The sequence below is a fragment of the Hippoglossus hippoglossus genome, chromosome 1 (genome assembly GCF_009819705.1).
Source record: "Hippoglossus hippoglossus isolate fHipHip1 chromosome 1, fHipHip1.pri, whole genome shotgun sequence".
Lineage (NCBI taxonomy): Eukaryota > Metazoa > Chordata > Actinopteri > Pleuronectiformes > Pleuronectidae > Hippoglossus > Hippoglossus hippoglossus.
In genome coordinates, this window is record NC_047151.1 from 20,779,934 (window position 1) to 20,796,154 (window position 16,221).

General features: G+C 41.5%; 1 protein-coding gene across 16 annotated transcripts in view; it reads right to left on the bottom strand.

Moving 5' to 3' along the window:
• Positions 1 to 8,221: 8,221 nt before the first annotated feature.
• Positions 8,222 to 16,221, bottom strand: part of inpp4b (inositol polyphosphate-4-phosphatase type II B) — a 196,569-nt gene continuing 188,569 nt past the window's right edge. For 12 of the 16 annotated variants that reach the window (XM_034591953.1, XM_034591897.1, XM_034591925.1 and 9 more), the window contains 5 exons: positions 15,104 to 15,244; positions 14,410 to 14,507; positions 14,145 to 14,257; positions 13,259 to 13,413; positions 11,398 to 11,588 (listed from right to left, as the gene is read on the bottom strand). In XM_034591953.1, the coding sequence (XP_034447844.1) occupies positions 11,414 to 11,588; positions 13,259 to 13,413; positions 14,145 to 14,257; positions 14,410 to 14,507; positions 15,104 to 15,244 (682 nt within the window). In that variant the 3' untranslated portion in view covers positions 11,398 to 11,413. Of the gene's footprint in view, positions 9,336 to 11,397; positions 11,589 to 12,359; positions 12,911 to 13,141; positions 13,414 to 14,144; positions 14,258 to 14,409; positions 14,508 to 15,103; positions 15,245 to 16,221 lie in introns of those variants that run through there. The other 4 variants (XM_034591933.1, XM_034592030.1, XM_034591944.1 and 1 more) reach the window with 3 other exon arrangements.

A 16,221-nucleotide genomic window follows, 5' to 3' on the forward strand; every position in this document is an offset into this window, starting at 1 on the left:
ACTGTAATTTGGTGCATATTAAACTAAGGGGGCTGTGCCGAGTGCCATTATTCTTTTTATTACTTCACTGTCACTATTCAACTCAGCCAACTTCACCAATTAAATAGTTATTGAGGCCCTTATCAGTTATTACCACTCACTAAATTGTGTTAAAGGGGACATAGCATGCCCATTTTACCACAAGTTGATATGGTTCCTTGGGGTCTTAATGAAATGTCTGTAACATACTTTGGTCAAAATACCACAAGGATCATATAAAACAGCACCCTTTTTACCCTGTATAAAACAGCCCTCCACAGAGTGACCTGTTTTGAGTGCCTTTTCCTTTAAATGCTAATGAGCCAGCCCCCCCCCCCCCCCCCCCCCCCCCCCCCCCCCCCCCCCTCTCCCCCCATGATTTTAAACGATATAAATTACATATTTTATATGATATAAATTATCAAATATGCATCCCATACTTTGTATTCCCCTTCTGTTGTCCTGGAGTTTTAATTTTCCCAATCACATAATTAAATGTCCCCCTCTGCCCCCCCACTACTAAGACCATGTAGGGAGACTTCCAGTTCCTTGTTACGACACAATACCCAGGAAGCGCAATCGAGTCGCTCAAGCATGACGTTTCTGACTTAGAGGAACTATAACAAAACGCGCGAGTGTTTTTCCCCCAGAGTTTTTGGGTTGGTAGACATGCCAGATACCCACATTAACCTGTAGAAGCACTAACAAAGTGGAATTTGCATGCTATGTCCCCTTTAATCTTTTGTAGCGGGCTCAGGTTTAGAACCAGCACTGCAATGGTTCCAATAAATGGGAATCAACATTCTAAGGTTTTGTTTCTGTGTAAGTGGCTCTACAACCAGTTTGAGTTCCTAAACAGCCATGATAACAAATTATAATCCATAATCGACGATCATGTATTCCTAAAATTAGTGCCAGTTTTTTTTGATGTGACATTTAAATCCCAGAAATAAGCTTTTGGTTTATCGAAGAATAAAATGAAATGAACCTCCCCTCAACTCTCCCTGTGGGATCTGATCTGTCTGGATGGATGTTGACTGACAGCAGAGCCTCTCACACAACGGATCCGTGTCATCAGCAGGGTGGTGTTCAAAATATGGAGACATGTCATGTTTTTTTCTGAATTTTTTTTTTTTTACGTCTGAACAAGTGGTCACCATTTACTTCAATTGGATTGGATTTGGCTGCAGCTCTGTTTGCCCCTGAAACTCCAGCAGTGTTCGGTGGACTCACACACTTCACCCACCACCTCCATCTGCACGGGGTGAGTAGATAATGAATTATCATTTGTGGGTGAGGACAGACTGGGAGCTGTGGCCCTGACGAACTGAAGGAGGAGTGAACTTATGATCCTCTGATGGAGTTGGGGCGTGTTTGAGAGTCGAGCTGATCCTCGCGGCGCGGACCTGGAGCGCACACACACACTCACACACTCACTCACACACTCACACACGCACACACTCACTCACACGCGCACACACACACACAGTCTCCGCTCATGTCTTAGTGGAACCGGACTCGGGTCAATGAGGCAGAGCAGCTTTATAAACGCCAGTGAAATGCAAACATGTGAACCGTCGCTCCGCTGCACACATGACGGACTTCATGACGACGCTCCCGGTGATCTGCGTCCAGCTCTCGTGTCCCAGAGACCAGCGAGCGGTGAGTGAGTGTGAGTGCGTGTGCGTGTAGCTCAGATGTGGACAGTTGTTTAAAGGGGAGAACAGTGCGTGAGGACCGGGGGCATGTCCCGCTGCGGGTCCACTAGGCGCCGGTTGGTGGACGATGTAACGCGATCATCGTTATTTATTTTAAACTAAAGAAAATAGTCGCACAAGTTCCACTGATGTAGTTTCACTTTCACTTCTGCGGGAGGCGTCACGTTGTCCAGCAGACTCCTCCCACCTTTTTTATAAAAAAGTCTGCCTTGTATTTATTATTATTATTAATAACATTATTATTATTATACTTATTGTTGTTATTGTAAATAAGTCGGACCAACCTCTCTCTTTATGAGCTCCTCCTTTAGTCTGCAGTTATTTCTGTAACCTCCTGACTAACACCTATAAAGAGTCACTATGGAGAGTGAGGGTCTACTTAGTGATATACTCACTGTTCTGCACGTGTGTCAATGTCAATGTCAATTTCATTTATATAGCACATTTAAAACAGCTTGGTTGACCAAAGTGCTTTACAGGTGTAATGGTACAACGTAAGGACAGTGAAACGTAATACATCATAGTGCAAGTAATACAAATAAAATACAATTATTAATGTAAAATGAAGAAAATAAAATATAAGATATACGATAAGATAAATAAAATCCGCTGCGATGAAACGTACTCAAAGCCTGGGAGAACAGGTGTGTTTTTAGTAGTGGTTTAAAGTGTGTTAAAGACGGGGCAGATCTGATGTGAAGTGGTGGGTTGTCCCCCCGGGTTGGGGGCCGGCTACTACGAAGGGGCCATCACCTCTGGTCACTGGCCTTGTCTGAGGTTTGTCAAGGAGCAGTTGAGTGGCTGATCTCAGTTCCCTCACTGGAGTGTGCATAAAGAGAAGTTCGGATAAGTAAGACGGTGCCAGTCCGTTAAGAGATTTAAAAGTTAAAAGTAAGATTTAAAAAAACGATCCTGTGACGAAACAGGAAGCCAGTGTAGGAGGCGCAACATGGGTGTGATATGGTCTCTCTTTTTTGGACTAGCTGCAGGCGTTTAGTGGAGGATTGGTCTAAGCCTATATACAGGGAATTGCAATAATCCAGACGGAAGGTTATGAATGCATGGATAACTCTCTCTAGGTCTTTTTGTGGGACGTAGGCCTTTACCTTGGCTATTTGTCGCAGTTGAAAAAAGCTACCTCTGACTACTGGGGAGATTTGCTTTTCAAAATTAAAAGCCCTGTCAAAAAGAACACCAAGACTCTTGTGTGTGTAGCTATACTGCAATACCTCCACTACCAGTTGGGCTCAGACTGTAGGCTACCCAAGTAAAAGTTGCAATAACATAATTAGCCATACCTTCATATGATAAAATGTATATCATATATTTGTTGTGCAAAATATCCAAACCCCTTTACTTTTTGCACTTTGCATTGAAGAGATACTTTTTGGTTGAAAAACGTGATTGGCCAATGAACTAATACTCGATATGTACTTATAATGACAAAGTGATGATGATTTCTGTTTTTTGTTATCAAACGTGAAAAACTGAAATTTCTTTTACAAACTTCAGTCAGTGCTTTAGAAGCAGCAGAACTCTGTCTGGAGTCACTGCGTAGATATTGTTAAGTGCTGGATTGTTCTTGAAATGGATTTTAAGGGTTATCACGATAATAAAAAGTATTATTTATATAATAATAATCAACATCATCATCATGCAGTTTGTGGAGTTGTGGGCTTCACACTCTTAATCACTCAATGAAAACGAGACAAACATTGGATACTGCAGATATGACATTTGAAATTAATCTAAATAAATCAAATATAAAATAAAGTATAAAAATATTTGTTGTTACTTTGGGTGACTTGAGTCTGTTTTATATTCAAATAATGTTTGAATTGCAATAAATCTTCTCTGGTACAGATGAAGTTGTGTCACAGTAAACATTGACGCTGTTAAGAAAAAACTTTTTCTTCAGTCTCATTCAAGCTCAACAAAACAACCAGAAGGACGAGATCTAACATTTCTCTGTTTTCTTTCTAGAAAAGTGTCCAGATCCAGTTTCACAACACTCAGGTCTGGCTTTGGTTTCTAGTTCTCAGGTATGAACACAGTTTTACTTATTATGTTTCAAAATGACTGAGGGGACGTTTCTTTAACGTAGAAGTAAAAACATACACACAAACAGAGATTATCTTTCATCCATAAATGTTGCATTTTACACAACCACCAACAGAATGATCCTAATAATGATTATTATTATTATTTAAAGACTAAAATTAGTTCACTTTAATTGAAGCTCAGCTGTTACATTCAGTGTAGAAGGGACTAAACATCAGCTCACTAATACACTCTGATACACTCTGATCAGAACTAACACGTTGATCTCTGTCTCTTCGTTCTCCTAAAGCTTCCTGAGTCTTTCTACGTGGGCTGCTTCTGTGGCTGATACAGGAGATTTACGGATTTGCCTGACTGATCTAAAATCCACCATTGAGGTGAGAGAAGGTATCAAATACAATTATATCATATTATATATATATATATATATATTAAGTTTTTTGTCACTTAAATGGTAAAAAAACACACACATCGTTGAAAGTCTACTATATTTTTTTTATCAACGCCCTAATTTGTCTAATCTATTGTTTCACTTTGTTTTAAACCCTTTTCAGAAATCCGATGCGATGTTGTACTCTCCATCCATCGATGACATTGAAGTAAGTTGTCAAATTTTTGACTGAATAAAAAAACCTTTTATTCAGTTGAGAGAGAAAAAAGAAAACTTCCGAGGACATATAGCCATCAAAGTTCCTTCTTTCATTCTGGACCATAGAAACTGGTGTGAGCCAACAAACCCAACTCAAGGTTCACTTGCTGGATTTGTCTGCTTCTCTCAACTGTATCAGAGGTCTTCATCAGTGGATGGTGTTTGTTCATGGATCTTTCCACATGGGAGCAAAAGAGCAAACTCCATCCAAAGATTGTTTGTGATATGGTTGAAAGAGCTTGAAATTACCAGGAAGAGGAAACTTTACCTGAGCATATTTTCTGAATATGGAAACTTGAAACTTACAGGGACACCATCACCTCACAGACCTTCATTATCAACGTCCTGGGTTTCGGGTCATTTCACTTCCATTTCCTCTCTCCTCCAGTTTTGTTCTCTAAAAGAGCTGCTAAGTGTCTCCCGGCCGGCTTCTCACTCCCCTCGAGTGGCTGCTGTTTGTTTGTTTGCTGTTGGTTCTTCAGAGAGGAAACACCTCCCTGCTGCAGATTGAGACACACCCATGAGAGCAGTGAACCAAAAATAGTGCAGAGTGGAAAAACAGAAACATGCAGGTTCATGGGCCCTTTCCTCTACAAGAGAAGCAGGCATTTGATCCATGGTTGATCTTTAAAACTTTTGATTATTGCAACTTTAACTGCAGGTCATCATTAATTTGACACACAGCATGGACATAAGCTTGTAGATATGCGCTAATTAAATTAAAATGGACATTCGATAGTCGTACACGTGTGAATAGTACGACTACTGAAGACTAGATTGGTTCTCAGTAGAGCAGCCACCTCTGCCAAGGCCCCACAGTTCCCTCACATTCAATGAAGATGCACCAACGGGAAATCCATGAAGGAGTTGTTCTCTATCAAATCAGTGAAACTGTCAAAATCTCACAATGTTAAAGGAAGTGAGAAGAAATTCCCGGATCCACCTCTTTGTCCGGATCCATACCAAAATATTGTGCAACCCTTCGAACAAACAGAAAAACATACAAGCATCTCTTCAGCGGAGGTGAAAAACCAGCTGAAGACACAGCTCACATTATCTCTTGATTTGGATTTTCCACCTTGGAGCCTTCAACATGACGCAGCTACATGGGAACTCTCACTTGAACTTGTTGATGAAATGAATCTGTTAATGACTGCGTCCGTCTCTCTCCGTCTCTGTTCCAGGAGAACTGTGAACATGTGTCGCTCAAATGTTACATGTTGGAGTTGATAATGGTCCTCAATGAAGAAGAGGTGATCGACAGTAATGCAAGTTGCATCCTTGCGTTCAATGAACGTCTCGATTCCAACTCTGTAAGTCTTGTTTAAAACATCCTGTTTGGAGATTCAGTAGATAAAAGGAACTGATATAATACGACTCGTTCTTGCACAAACACAGACGAAGCTATCTTTAACGGATTCTCCACCTGGCATCTGTTTTTATGGTTTTTAGACATCCTCAGAAATCCACACTGGTGCATTTATTGCTGTGCAGTATGTCAGTGTCATATATGTATTTTCCAATCTTTGGAATTCAATTTTAATTGCACCTCTCTTAATTCTAGGTCGGCTGTCCACCATGTGAAGCCTACTCACTTCAAAATATCACAATATTCCTGGACAGACTAAATACCTTGTTGGAAAAAGTGACTGCACGGGGGAATCAGTAATATGGTGCAAGTACTATAAGCTGCATATGTGTATTTGTATATATTGTGTTTTATATGAGAATTGTGTGTTTGTTTTGCATTAAGTATGTGAAATGTATGTGAAAACCGTTGTGAATGTAAAGAACGACAGAACTACACTGCAGGGTTTTTTTTTTTACTGTACAGATGAAGTCCTTCCATCAGTAGCATGTAGTAGCAGAATATACTGTATATATACACAAGCTCATCGCTCAACACTACTGAATGTAATAATATACAGTATCCGCCCAATGAACTCCAGTATCTCAACCTTATCCAATATCTGTCTACTCAAGTAAATAGCATCTTACCTATGTGGTCTCATTTCATTTCTTTAATCTCTATTTGATTTTACGACCATTGTTGAGATGCGGCTCCGAGCGACAGAGAGTCTGTGTGAGGACAAAAGGCCAATGCAACTTAGTAAAATGTTTTCTCCTACAAGTGTCTTACATTGAGGGGCTGGGGAACCAACCACTGACCTTTTGACTAGTGTATGCCCCGCTCTACCCCCTGATCCACAGCCGCCAATGCTGGTAAACAAGTTATTTTTACCTCCATGTCAGTTAAAGCAACCGGTGTATGCAGGAAGTGAGTAATCAAACAACATGGAACATTCAACTTTTCCCAGGTTTCACTTTTTCATTCAAGGGAAGGACGCAGGGCTCAAGTTGCCTCATCCTGTTTTAGAGGAGTTCATTCGACTATATGATCATTTGGGAGGATTGAGTTTTAAGATGCTGTTGACATTGATCCTTAAAATCTGCTAAAGTTCAGTACAGCCATCAGGGGACGTTTGGGGTTCAGCATCTTGTCCGGCAACAACACGAGGTACACAAGGTAAAAGTACACATCTGTATTAAAGGGGACATAGCATGCCCATTTTACCACCTGGAGTTTTAATTTTCCCAATCACATAATTAAATGTCCCCCTCTGCCCATCCACTACAAGCACACAAGCAGACAGACAGAGAGAGAAAGAGAGGTGGGGGGGGGGGGGGCTATGAAGACCATCATTTACCCCCGAACCCCGACATTCAACAGGTACAACAACAAGCGGAGAAAGCAGAATCGCGGGCTGACCTTATATATACAGTCTATGGGGCTGACCAGCGGAGAAATGCTCGTCCCGTGTGAACAGCCAGGCGGCTGCGCGCTGGAGACCAGTAGACATATTTAAGGCTAAATTAGTCTTAACAAAATATCACTGTCTAAACATAGATTGTAGGTACGTTAAAATAGTTTGTGTGAATATAAGATAACATGAGAATGACCTATCACACACACACACGTGCAAAACAATATGTAGGTGACACATTAAATTTCAATTGATCCATAAGAAACCTAAGCTTTGCTCGTGCACGGATCATGAGATTCACAGCAGCTGCAGTTACTGGGAAACCTCAGAACCGCTCCTGCAGCATGTTCCAGTCCTGTGAGGTCTAAATATTTCCACTGTGCTCCAAACATTCCTAGTGTAAACACACCCAGCCCAGACACACATACTTCATGACTGACCCACCAGCGCCACAGTGACGCTGTGCCGGGAGCTGACTGCAGTGCTTCCCTGGTCAGGAGACAGAATCTGAGATGACACAGCAAGTAACAAGCTTCAGCCGCCCGAGTGACTAAAGATCAGCAGTTACTAAGAATTTGGATTTTGTTTGAAGGATTCATTTGAGTCTGTTTGGAGTTTAAACATTTTAAACATTTTAGTCTTCTTGAATATATGTGGAAAAACCACCTTAATGCCCATGTTTTCAACACTGAATATTAATATAATATTAGTCATTTAAGTTTCATCTTCTCTAGTTAACTCAACTGGGCGGCTGTGGTTCAGGGGGTAGAGCGGGTTATTTACTAACCAGAGGATCTGTGGTCCAATCCCAGTCTCCCCCGTTCCGAAGTGTCCATGGGCAAGATGCCGAAGTGATGTGTGATAGAGAAAGTGCTGCACATAGATGCACTGTAAGATGTTCTGTAAGATGTTAGAGGATTGATGGATGATGGGTGGATGGATGGATGGCCAAACTGTGATAGGAGCTCTGAGTGGTCATCAAGACCCTAATTATAAGTAAACACAGACCATTTACTGCTCAATTACATTTAATTCAATTAAATGCACAATGTGAAACTGAACAACAGTGAGTAAATTACATTAATACACAAACGTCCCCATCAAACCATTCTCTTTATTCCATTATAAATAGACATTTGTGAATGTGTAACAAAACGAATGCAGTTTAAACATGCGCTACAGTCCAAGGTATCAACCCTTAAGAGTATAAAATCATTTTTAAAATACAAAAATAAATAATGGAATTTGTTTAAAGACATGACGGTCTGTTTCCCTCGTCCTATTCTAGCGTCCATCTGTCCTTTGCGTGGTTTCACTGAGCGGTCCCTCGAGATACAAACATTTTGTGGGAAAAGCTTTAAGTGCAACCAGTGAGAGGATGTGACTAATCAACAGGCATCAACGGGATTCAGCTTCTGCTTTGAAACACTGGAGTGTTCATTCGATTCCTCCGGGACAGATGGGTCCAGCATAATGGAAATACATCCGGCAATCAACAACACATGAAAAGTTTGGAACCAGGATGCGTGACGCTGCTCCCGTTAAGAGAAAGTCACCGTCTGCTCAGTCGGAGGCTGTGAAAAGGTTCAAGTTCCCTTTGGAGAGAAGTGTTCACTCCACTGAAATGGCTGGAAGTGTCATGGAAGTTCAGTCTTCATGTTTTTCATTGAAATGTCTGCAGAAGATACAGTTTTCATGCGCACACATTGAGGTGAAATACTCATGGACACACGCACGCACACACTTCTACTGATTATCACTGCACAGACCCTGGAGAATTAAAAAGGCAAGAAAAAGTCAAAGTGCATTAATTCTGCAAGCGACACACGCTGTACTGAGACTGAACACACATACATCCACCCTGAAACACTATAGCAACCAAAAAACCAAACAAGTAAAACACCCAGCAGGTTGCCATGGTAACAAAGAATAATCATTTGTACATTTTTCAACATTGGAGTCACTTGGGGGTCACGCAGCACGTGTTCCCCTCACGAGTCCACTTTGCCGTAGGTCCCCTCCGGTGGTCGGTAGCACTTGGGAAAGGCCATCAGCTGCAACATGTTGAAGGCATATTTCCTGCATCTAATGTTCTTTTGAACGTTCTCAATACGACATCCCTCCCTGACGGCCAAATCAAGAGGGTGAGGGGGAGTGAGGGGGGGGACAGAAAGGAAAACAAAAAGTGAACATGAGTGATGTTTGTAATGATCAACACAAGCTTTTTAGATGAAAAAAAAAACCCCACTGTGGATTCTTTTCTGTAAACCAGATGATTCCCAGAAATGCAAATACTTTTGAGTTAAAGTCATTGGATGAGAATTTAAATGTTGAATTTTTGGGTGATGCCGGTGAGACGTTAAGGAACAGATGTGGAATGTTTCTCATAATTCACCCATCGTCGAGAATGTGTTGTGTAAAACTGCTCATTAATCACGCCACCACATCTATGCAGGAAGACACAACTTCCTGTAAACACTTCACTGAGCAGCTCTCGTCCGGTGTGGCTCAAAGGTTCATCTGGAAACGAGGAGAAACTACAACATCTACAATATGGAACTTGGAAAAGTCTTGATCCTTATGTCTGGGAGTGTCCTTCAGCGGGTTGCTTGTTAAAAGTGGTTTGCAAAAACCCTCAGACATGAGTCCAGGATCACGACGGTGCAGGCTCCAGATTACGTCAAAAGCACAAGATGGTTATTTACGCTTCATTTTTGGTTAAAGTGGAGAAATGTCCTCCATCTTTATTTACAGTATATGGTTAGTACCTTTATTTAAACGCCTTCAACACAGGTGAGCTGTTACAAATTCATTAATCGGCCAAAATAAACTGTTTTGAGTTGAAAAGAATTTCCTGATTGTGTTTTTTGATGTTCAGAAGATTGTGTGAGAGAAATACCATCAGTTCATTTTACATTTAACAAACAAGTGTTTTAGTTTTACAATTTAATTAGAAAAACACAATTAGATTGATCAACAATTAATGCCAATGCCTAAAACAACCTTTCAGCCAAGACCTGGTTAATTTATTCATGCTTCAGCGGCTTCACACTTCTGATGTCTGCTTCAATCACGCATCAAATAATGACGTGTGCGTTTAAAATTGAAACATGCCGTGGGAAAACCGCCGGAGGGTTCGATTTCCACTTGACAGGAGGGTGTAACTGATGCACCTTCAGGAGAGGATGTGAACCTGCCTGTTCTTGTGAAGCTGCGTCCGGGTGCACACGGACACAGTTTATTGTAAGGTCATCAAAATGTAATCAGCCGAAGTCTAATGAATAACCATAAATGGTGCAAAGGTCAACAATGAACTGGAGAAATGTACAGCAATGGGCATAATAAGTTTGGTGAATGCGTTTGATTTGCTTGGGGTTTATTAGTGCACCTGGAGCACCTGGTTTCTTTGTCTATGTGGATGTTGTAACGTTGAACTCCCCTACTGTAGATATGAGCAAAGAGCGAAACTCTGGATACAGTTTGTTTGTTACTTAGCAGCATTACATGAACTACTGTTTGGATAAACATGAAACCTGGTGGAAGGATGCGATATGAATCAGGAAGTGACCCATTCATTGTGTTGTGCATCCGTATCAGGGGGCAGATCCAGGATTGTATTTTCACTTTTTTTCACATTTTCATTGAATTCTGAGAGAATAATTCATGGATCTTGAAAAAAAAATCATGTTTAGAAGAGTGATATTTATGAGTGTGTGGATTTGGTGCAAATCTGTATCTAGAGGATATAAATGTGGTTTCATAAAGGCTTTTTTCAACAGACCCTGGTTACAAATAGGGTTAAAAACCAGTAACTTCCACCTGCGTGTAGAAACATAATGTGGCCTAAGCTACAAGGCTTGCTTTAATTCCAGGGGACTGTTGGGCGTTGCCGTAGATATGTCAGCGCTATTCTAGTTGTTTATTGACTTTTCCGTTAGTGTGAAGATTAAATGTTAGTCAGACATTAAGAACAAATAATTTATCAGGAAAGAGTCCCAGTAAATCAGAAAGAGGAAACCTTTCAATTACCAGTTATGTTATTTAATACCGTCTGATCGAAATCAATTTGCTCTTAATCCTCAGCAGCTGCACAGGGATCTGATGCCCTCCATCAATAACCCGAACACAACCACCAGCCCTCACTGAAGAATAGCCAGCAGACACAGAAAGAAGGAGTAAGTAAAGATGGCATTGTCAGCAATTTATTGATATTTTGCAAGCAGAAAAACAAGACTTAAAATGAGCCACACAACCAGTAGGTGGGAGCTAACAAGCAGCAGGGCAATGGGGTAAAAGTGCCGTGACGCTGGTTTGTTCTCTGTCACGGCGCCAGCCTCAGGGTCCTCCCACTGCCCAATGTCGCCCTGGGTCAGCCGACTGCAGGGGCGCCCGGCGAGAGCGAAACAGAACGACCAGAGATAGATCAGAACACAGTGGTGTTAGTATGATGCTGTGCAAGTGGGACCATCAGCCCGATCAGGCGGCCCACTCAGACACAGAGCCATTAGTGCACACTTTGCCTCGAGACGCCACGTTCACAGATGAGCAGGCAGCGGAGCAGGAAAGTGAGAAACGGAGGGTGATGATCGGGTGAGGATGGAGAGACGAGGCATGCTGCTTGATTATGTTTGAATAGTAAAAGTTTTGTCACAATCCTACGAATACACATTCAGTCTCGAATGGGCGAGCCACATTTGAACAGGTCGTGGTTGAACAGGTTTTTGTGGAATGCACTTTCTCGTGTATTGATTTCCCTTTGGACTCAGCTTCTGTCACACGTTGTTTATAACAGACGTGTATTTTAAAACTCAACTACAAAAAGATCAAATCGGCGAAATGATGATCCAGTGATGTTTTAATATTATTGGAGATTTCCCTGCTTAGAGTCAAATCTCACACTTCAGTAAAGACTCACACATTTCACACCCAAGTTATGGAAGGATTCACATTAATGTTACTTGATGCGGTTGCAGAGGGTAATTAACGAACTAGATTGGGGACCTGTGAGATGAATGAGTTCATCCATAATTTGTTCCTAGTATATATTTATATTCTTATCAGAGCGTCCCCGATAAAAAGAGCTTGCACTCAGTGACCTTTCCATAGTTAAATAAAGGTTTGAATCCGGCTACTTCTACGATACAGTGCATGTCGAGTGAAGGATTGTATTTGTGTCTGTGTGTCATGGAATTTCTTTGTCGTACTCACATATAACACGTTGGCCTGTACAAGTTATAAACACTGGTGTTTTCACACATGCATTTCAACAACAGCCTTAAAAACAAGCTCTTATCTTAGACCGGATGGGATATTGACGGATGCATATGTTTGACCTGCAGGTGGAAACAAACATTGAAAGGCAGCGGTGCTCCGGCAGCACTGTTACAAACAAGCAGAGCTGCCTTTGAATGTGTGGGGGAAGGCGGTGATGGTGGGGATGTGACACATGGGGCTGTTGATACTGGCACACATGATGGTGATAAGCTGGAGGAGAAGGTGGAGGAGGGCGCTGATAGACTCACGTTATGGGTGCAAGTTATTTTCTGTGTAACGTCTCCTTTCACGGCTCATGAATCTCAACTGCTACTAAATGTTTGGAAGTATTGAATTGAATCTGATGTGAGAATAAATACAGGATATTTTCACATTTTCGCACTGGGGGCATCTAAGGACGCAGATCGTTGTTTGATCAGAGATTTTCAGATAATCACCTGGAATCAGGATGTTTCCAGTCTATCAGTTTTCTTTGGAGACAGGAAGTAGTTGGACTGTTTGCATAGTAGTTTGTGGAATATCCAGAGTAACTGGGGCACTGAGCATTGAAGTTTATTCTTGAAGTGGTAATTTGATTAATGTTTGTTTCCTAAAGCTCCACTCACTTTCCCTGAGCTTTCAACCACAGAGTTTCCACTTACCACCAGTTCAAAGACAAAAAATACGCCTTTTTGCAGTTTGACTGAACTGACGTATTAAAGTCAAAACAGCTGGGAGTGTCTGGGACAATAACTTGCACCCTGAACAGTTTGACACGATTCTTTATATCTCACCTCCGCATACAATCCAGAGCACGGATGAAGCAATCCTTGCTGAGCTGGTGTTCATCCCGGAGGAGGGCGCACTGCTCTAGTGTGACAGACATGGATGTCCGGTCTTTGGCACTTTTACAGCTGGTGAACCTGATGCCATTTAACCTTCGGCAGATCTGGAGGCAAGAGCAGAATGTGTGCAATGTGCACATGAACCATCAGTGACAACAGTGACACCTGCAGTCGTCCCCTGCCCACTGTAGGTACACTTCATTAGGATCTTATCTTTTATTTTATTTTTTTATTTTTAAACATCCAACCTGAAAATAAAGCGGTAGTGTTATGGCTGACGGACTCAAGCTGACTATCAAACTAAAAAGCATCCCAGTCTATATACAAGCCTCATCGAGGGCAGACAGCTCCATCTAATGACAATACACGTTTCATCTTCAATTCCAGACGAAATCCAAATTCTGCTCCTTCGGCTGAGTTCAGCAGAATGTGAGGCAGAGCCCATTGTGTAAGATTGTGATGCAGATGGCCGATGCAGATTAGATGCAAAACAAACATCTAATTGTGTTTCCTCACGCTGCTTTTTGACTGTAGCAGCTTGGTTACTATCTTCTTAATGTCATGGTGCTCTGTGAGGAAATCCCGATATTGAATATGAGGTAAAAGATCAGTATCTATACGGCATCACCGGAGTCAATCCATCATGCTCACACAGTTTCCTTTTCACTCAGTGCTTCCTTTAAAGCCCATAAGTTCACAGAGCAGCGTTCACAGAGTACAGTTACCTTGGTTATGCAAGAGAGAGAGAGAGTTATGCAAGTTGTTGGTTAAAGTTCAGAGAAAAGAAAAGAGAAACAGATAGTTACTATAAAAAAATAAATAAAACAGTGCTCACCGATCCAGCAATCCATAGTATCTCCACATTCTTCCTCTTCTTTGTGACTACATTCTGGCCCAGGGTTTCAAGTAATTCCTTAACGTCAGTCTGCGTTTGAAAACATGGTAGACCTGTACACAGAGAACAGGAAACTCCGCCGGTGACTGGGTGGGTTTCTGGATTTGGCTCAAAATTGAAAACAGTGGCTGCAGCTCCGATTTCAAACTCTTTTTCAGCCATATCTATTTAAGATCACTGCAAATAAGAGACGCTTTGCACTTACATTCTAGTGGCACCTTTTCACTTAAGGATTTGTAATAGGCTTCTAACATCTCAAAGTTCTTCTGGTTTATTCTCTCTTGTAGGGAGATATCTCCAAACCTGACAGAGGAAAAAAGAGCAGTTACCCTCAGGCCTCGTGACCCTCAGCAAATATCTTTTTCAGGTTTCACTTATTAAAATTTGACAAGGAGGTAAAAATCGACAGCGTGAAAAGCTTTTAGCTGTGAATCCTGAAAAGCTAACATCCTCATAATAAACGAAAAAGAAACCTTTAATAAATGCCCTATCAACTTATAATAATAGTGATAATAGGACTAAAAGTGTATAACATAGAACCAAAAATAATCAACGAGGAAGACGAGGAATAAATGTCGACAATGTGGCCGAACAGTAAAAGCCACATTCACAGAAAACATGATTTAAATGTAAAAGGTTTGGGTGGGGTTATATTTGTTATTTGATAAATCCCAGAATATTAACATTGATCATGAGTGAATGTAATAGAGATTAAAATGTAACAGTTCCGGTAAAGTGAATATGTCATTAGAGGGTTTGAAAGCCTCCAGCAGAGAAGGAAGCTGTTGTGGATATAAAAGCATTTTCTCCAACAGTACACATGTCCCCGTCTTTGTCTGGTATTGATCAGTTCCACACTGGCCTTGGTTAATACTGTATGTTCACAGTGACTGCAGTACCTCTCGGCTATAGTCTGCTGTTCGTTGATGCCCACGTTAAACAGCACCGGGAACACTTGCAGAGGTTTGCCCTCCTTTATCTCCTCTGGCAACGTCTGGAAAACCAGTCTTGGTAATGGCACTTCGACGGTGAAGTGGTCTCTGAATGCAACAGGAGAAACAAAAGGGAAGGTAGAAAGACAGAGAGGGGTTCATTACACTTTGCAAATGCTGCAGGTTCTGATATGTTTTTGGATGTTGTGCAATTTGAGACCAAAGACAGGCCGGAACAGGCTGTAAGAGAGAGGCTGATGATGTGGGAGAATGACTGGCGTGGAAGGGGGTGAGGAAAGAGGAGTGTGTCTATTTATCATCCCTGATACAATGCACACAGACAAAAGCTTGTAAATGTCCTCAAGTGAACTATTACATTGCTTCAGGACATGAAGGATCCCTGTGTGCTGGTCGGTAACTGACAAGGAGGGAGTCAAAAAGAAAGGATACAACTTTGGAGCAATAATTATTTAACGTCCGCGCAGGATGAATCATCCCTAGATCCAGATTTTTATTTGGATCTGCACCGAAGTTTACTGGGTTCTTCCCTGACCCATAACACACCTTCCGAACAGTTTCGCCACAATTCGTCGAATTAATTTTGTGTAATCTTGCTTACAAACAAACAAACCACCCAATAAACAAACGATAAACGGACAGGGGTGAAAACATAACCTCCTAACGTAACGGTAACGTAAAATCTATTAATTTATTTCATAGAGCCTCTAAATGGCTTAGACCTAAAATCTGAACACTTTGGAACTTTCTGCACCTCATGCATATTTCATGAGCCCAATATTATCCAAGAAGAAATTTGGGCATTAGCTGCTCTTGGACTATTTACTAAACCAAACACCTGAACTATCCAAGTGCATAGTGAAGCTGGAGGTGAATTGATGGCCTCTCAGGAAATTCCACCGAGATGCACAAGAGGCAGAGCCAGAAGGAGTTGATAACCTGCCTCTCCACTTAGAGGCTTTAACCAACCTTCACACAGAGGGAGGAGGAAGTGAGATGGAGTGTAAACAGATGTTTGCCATTACTGCTGACAAATGTGACATCAGGCAGGAGGCTGTCAGAGAGTC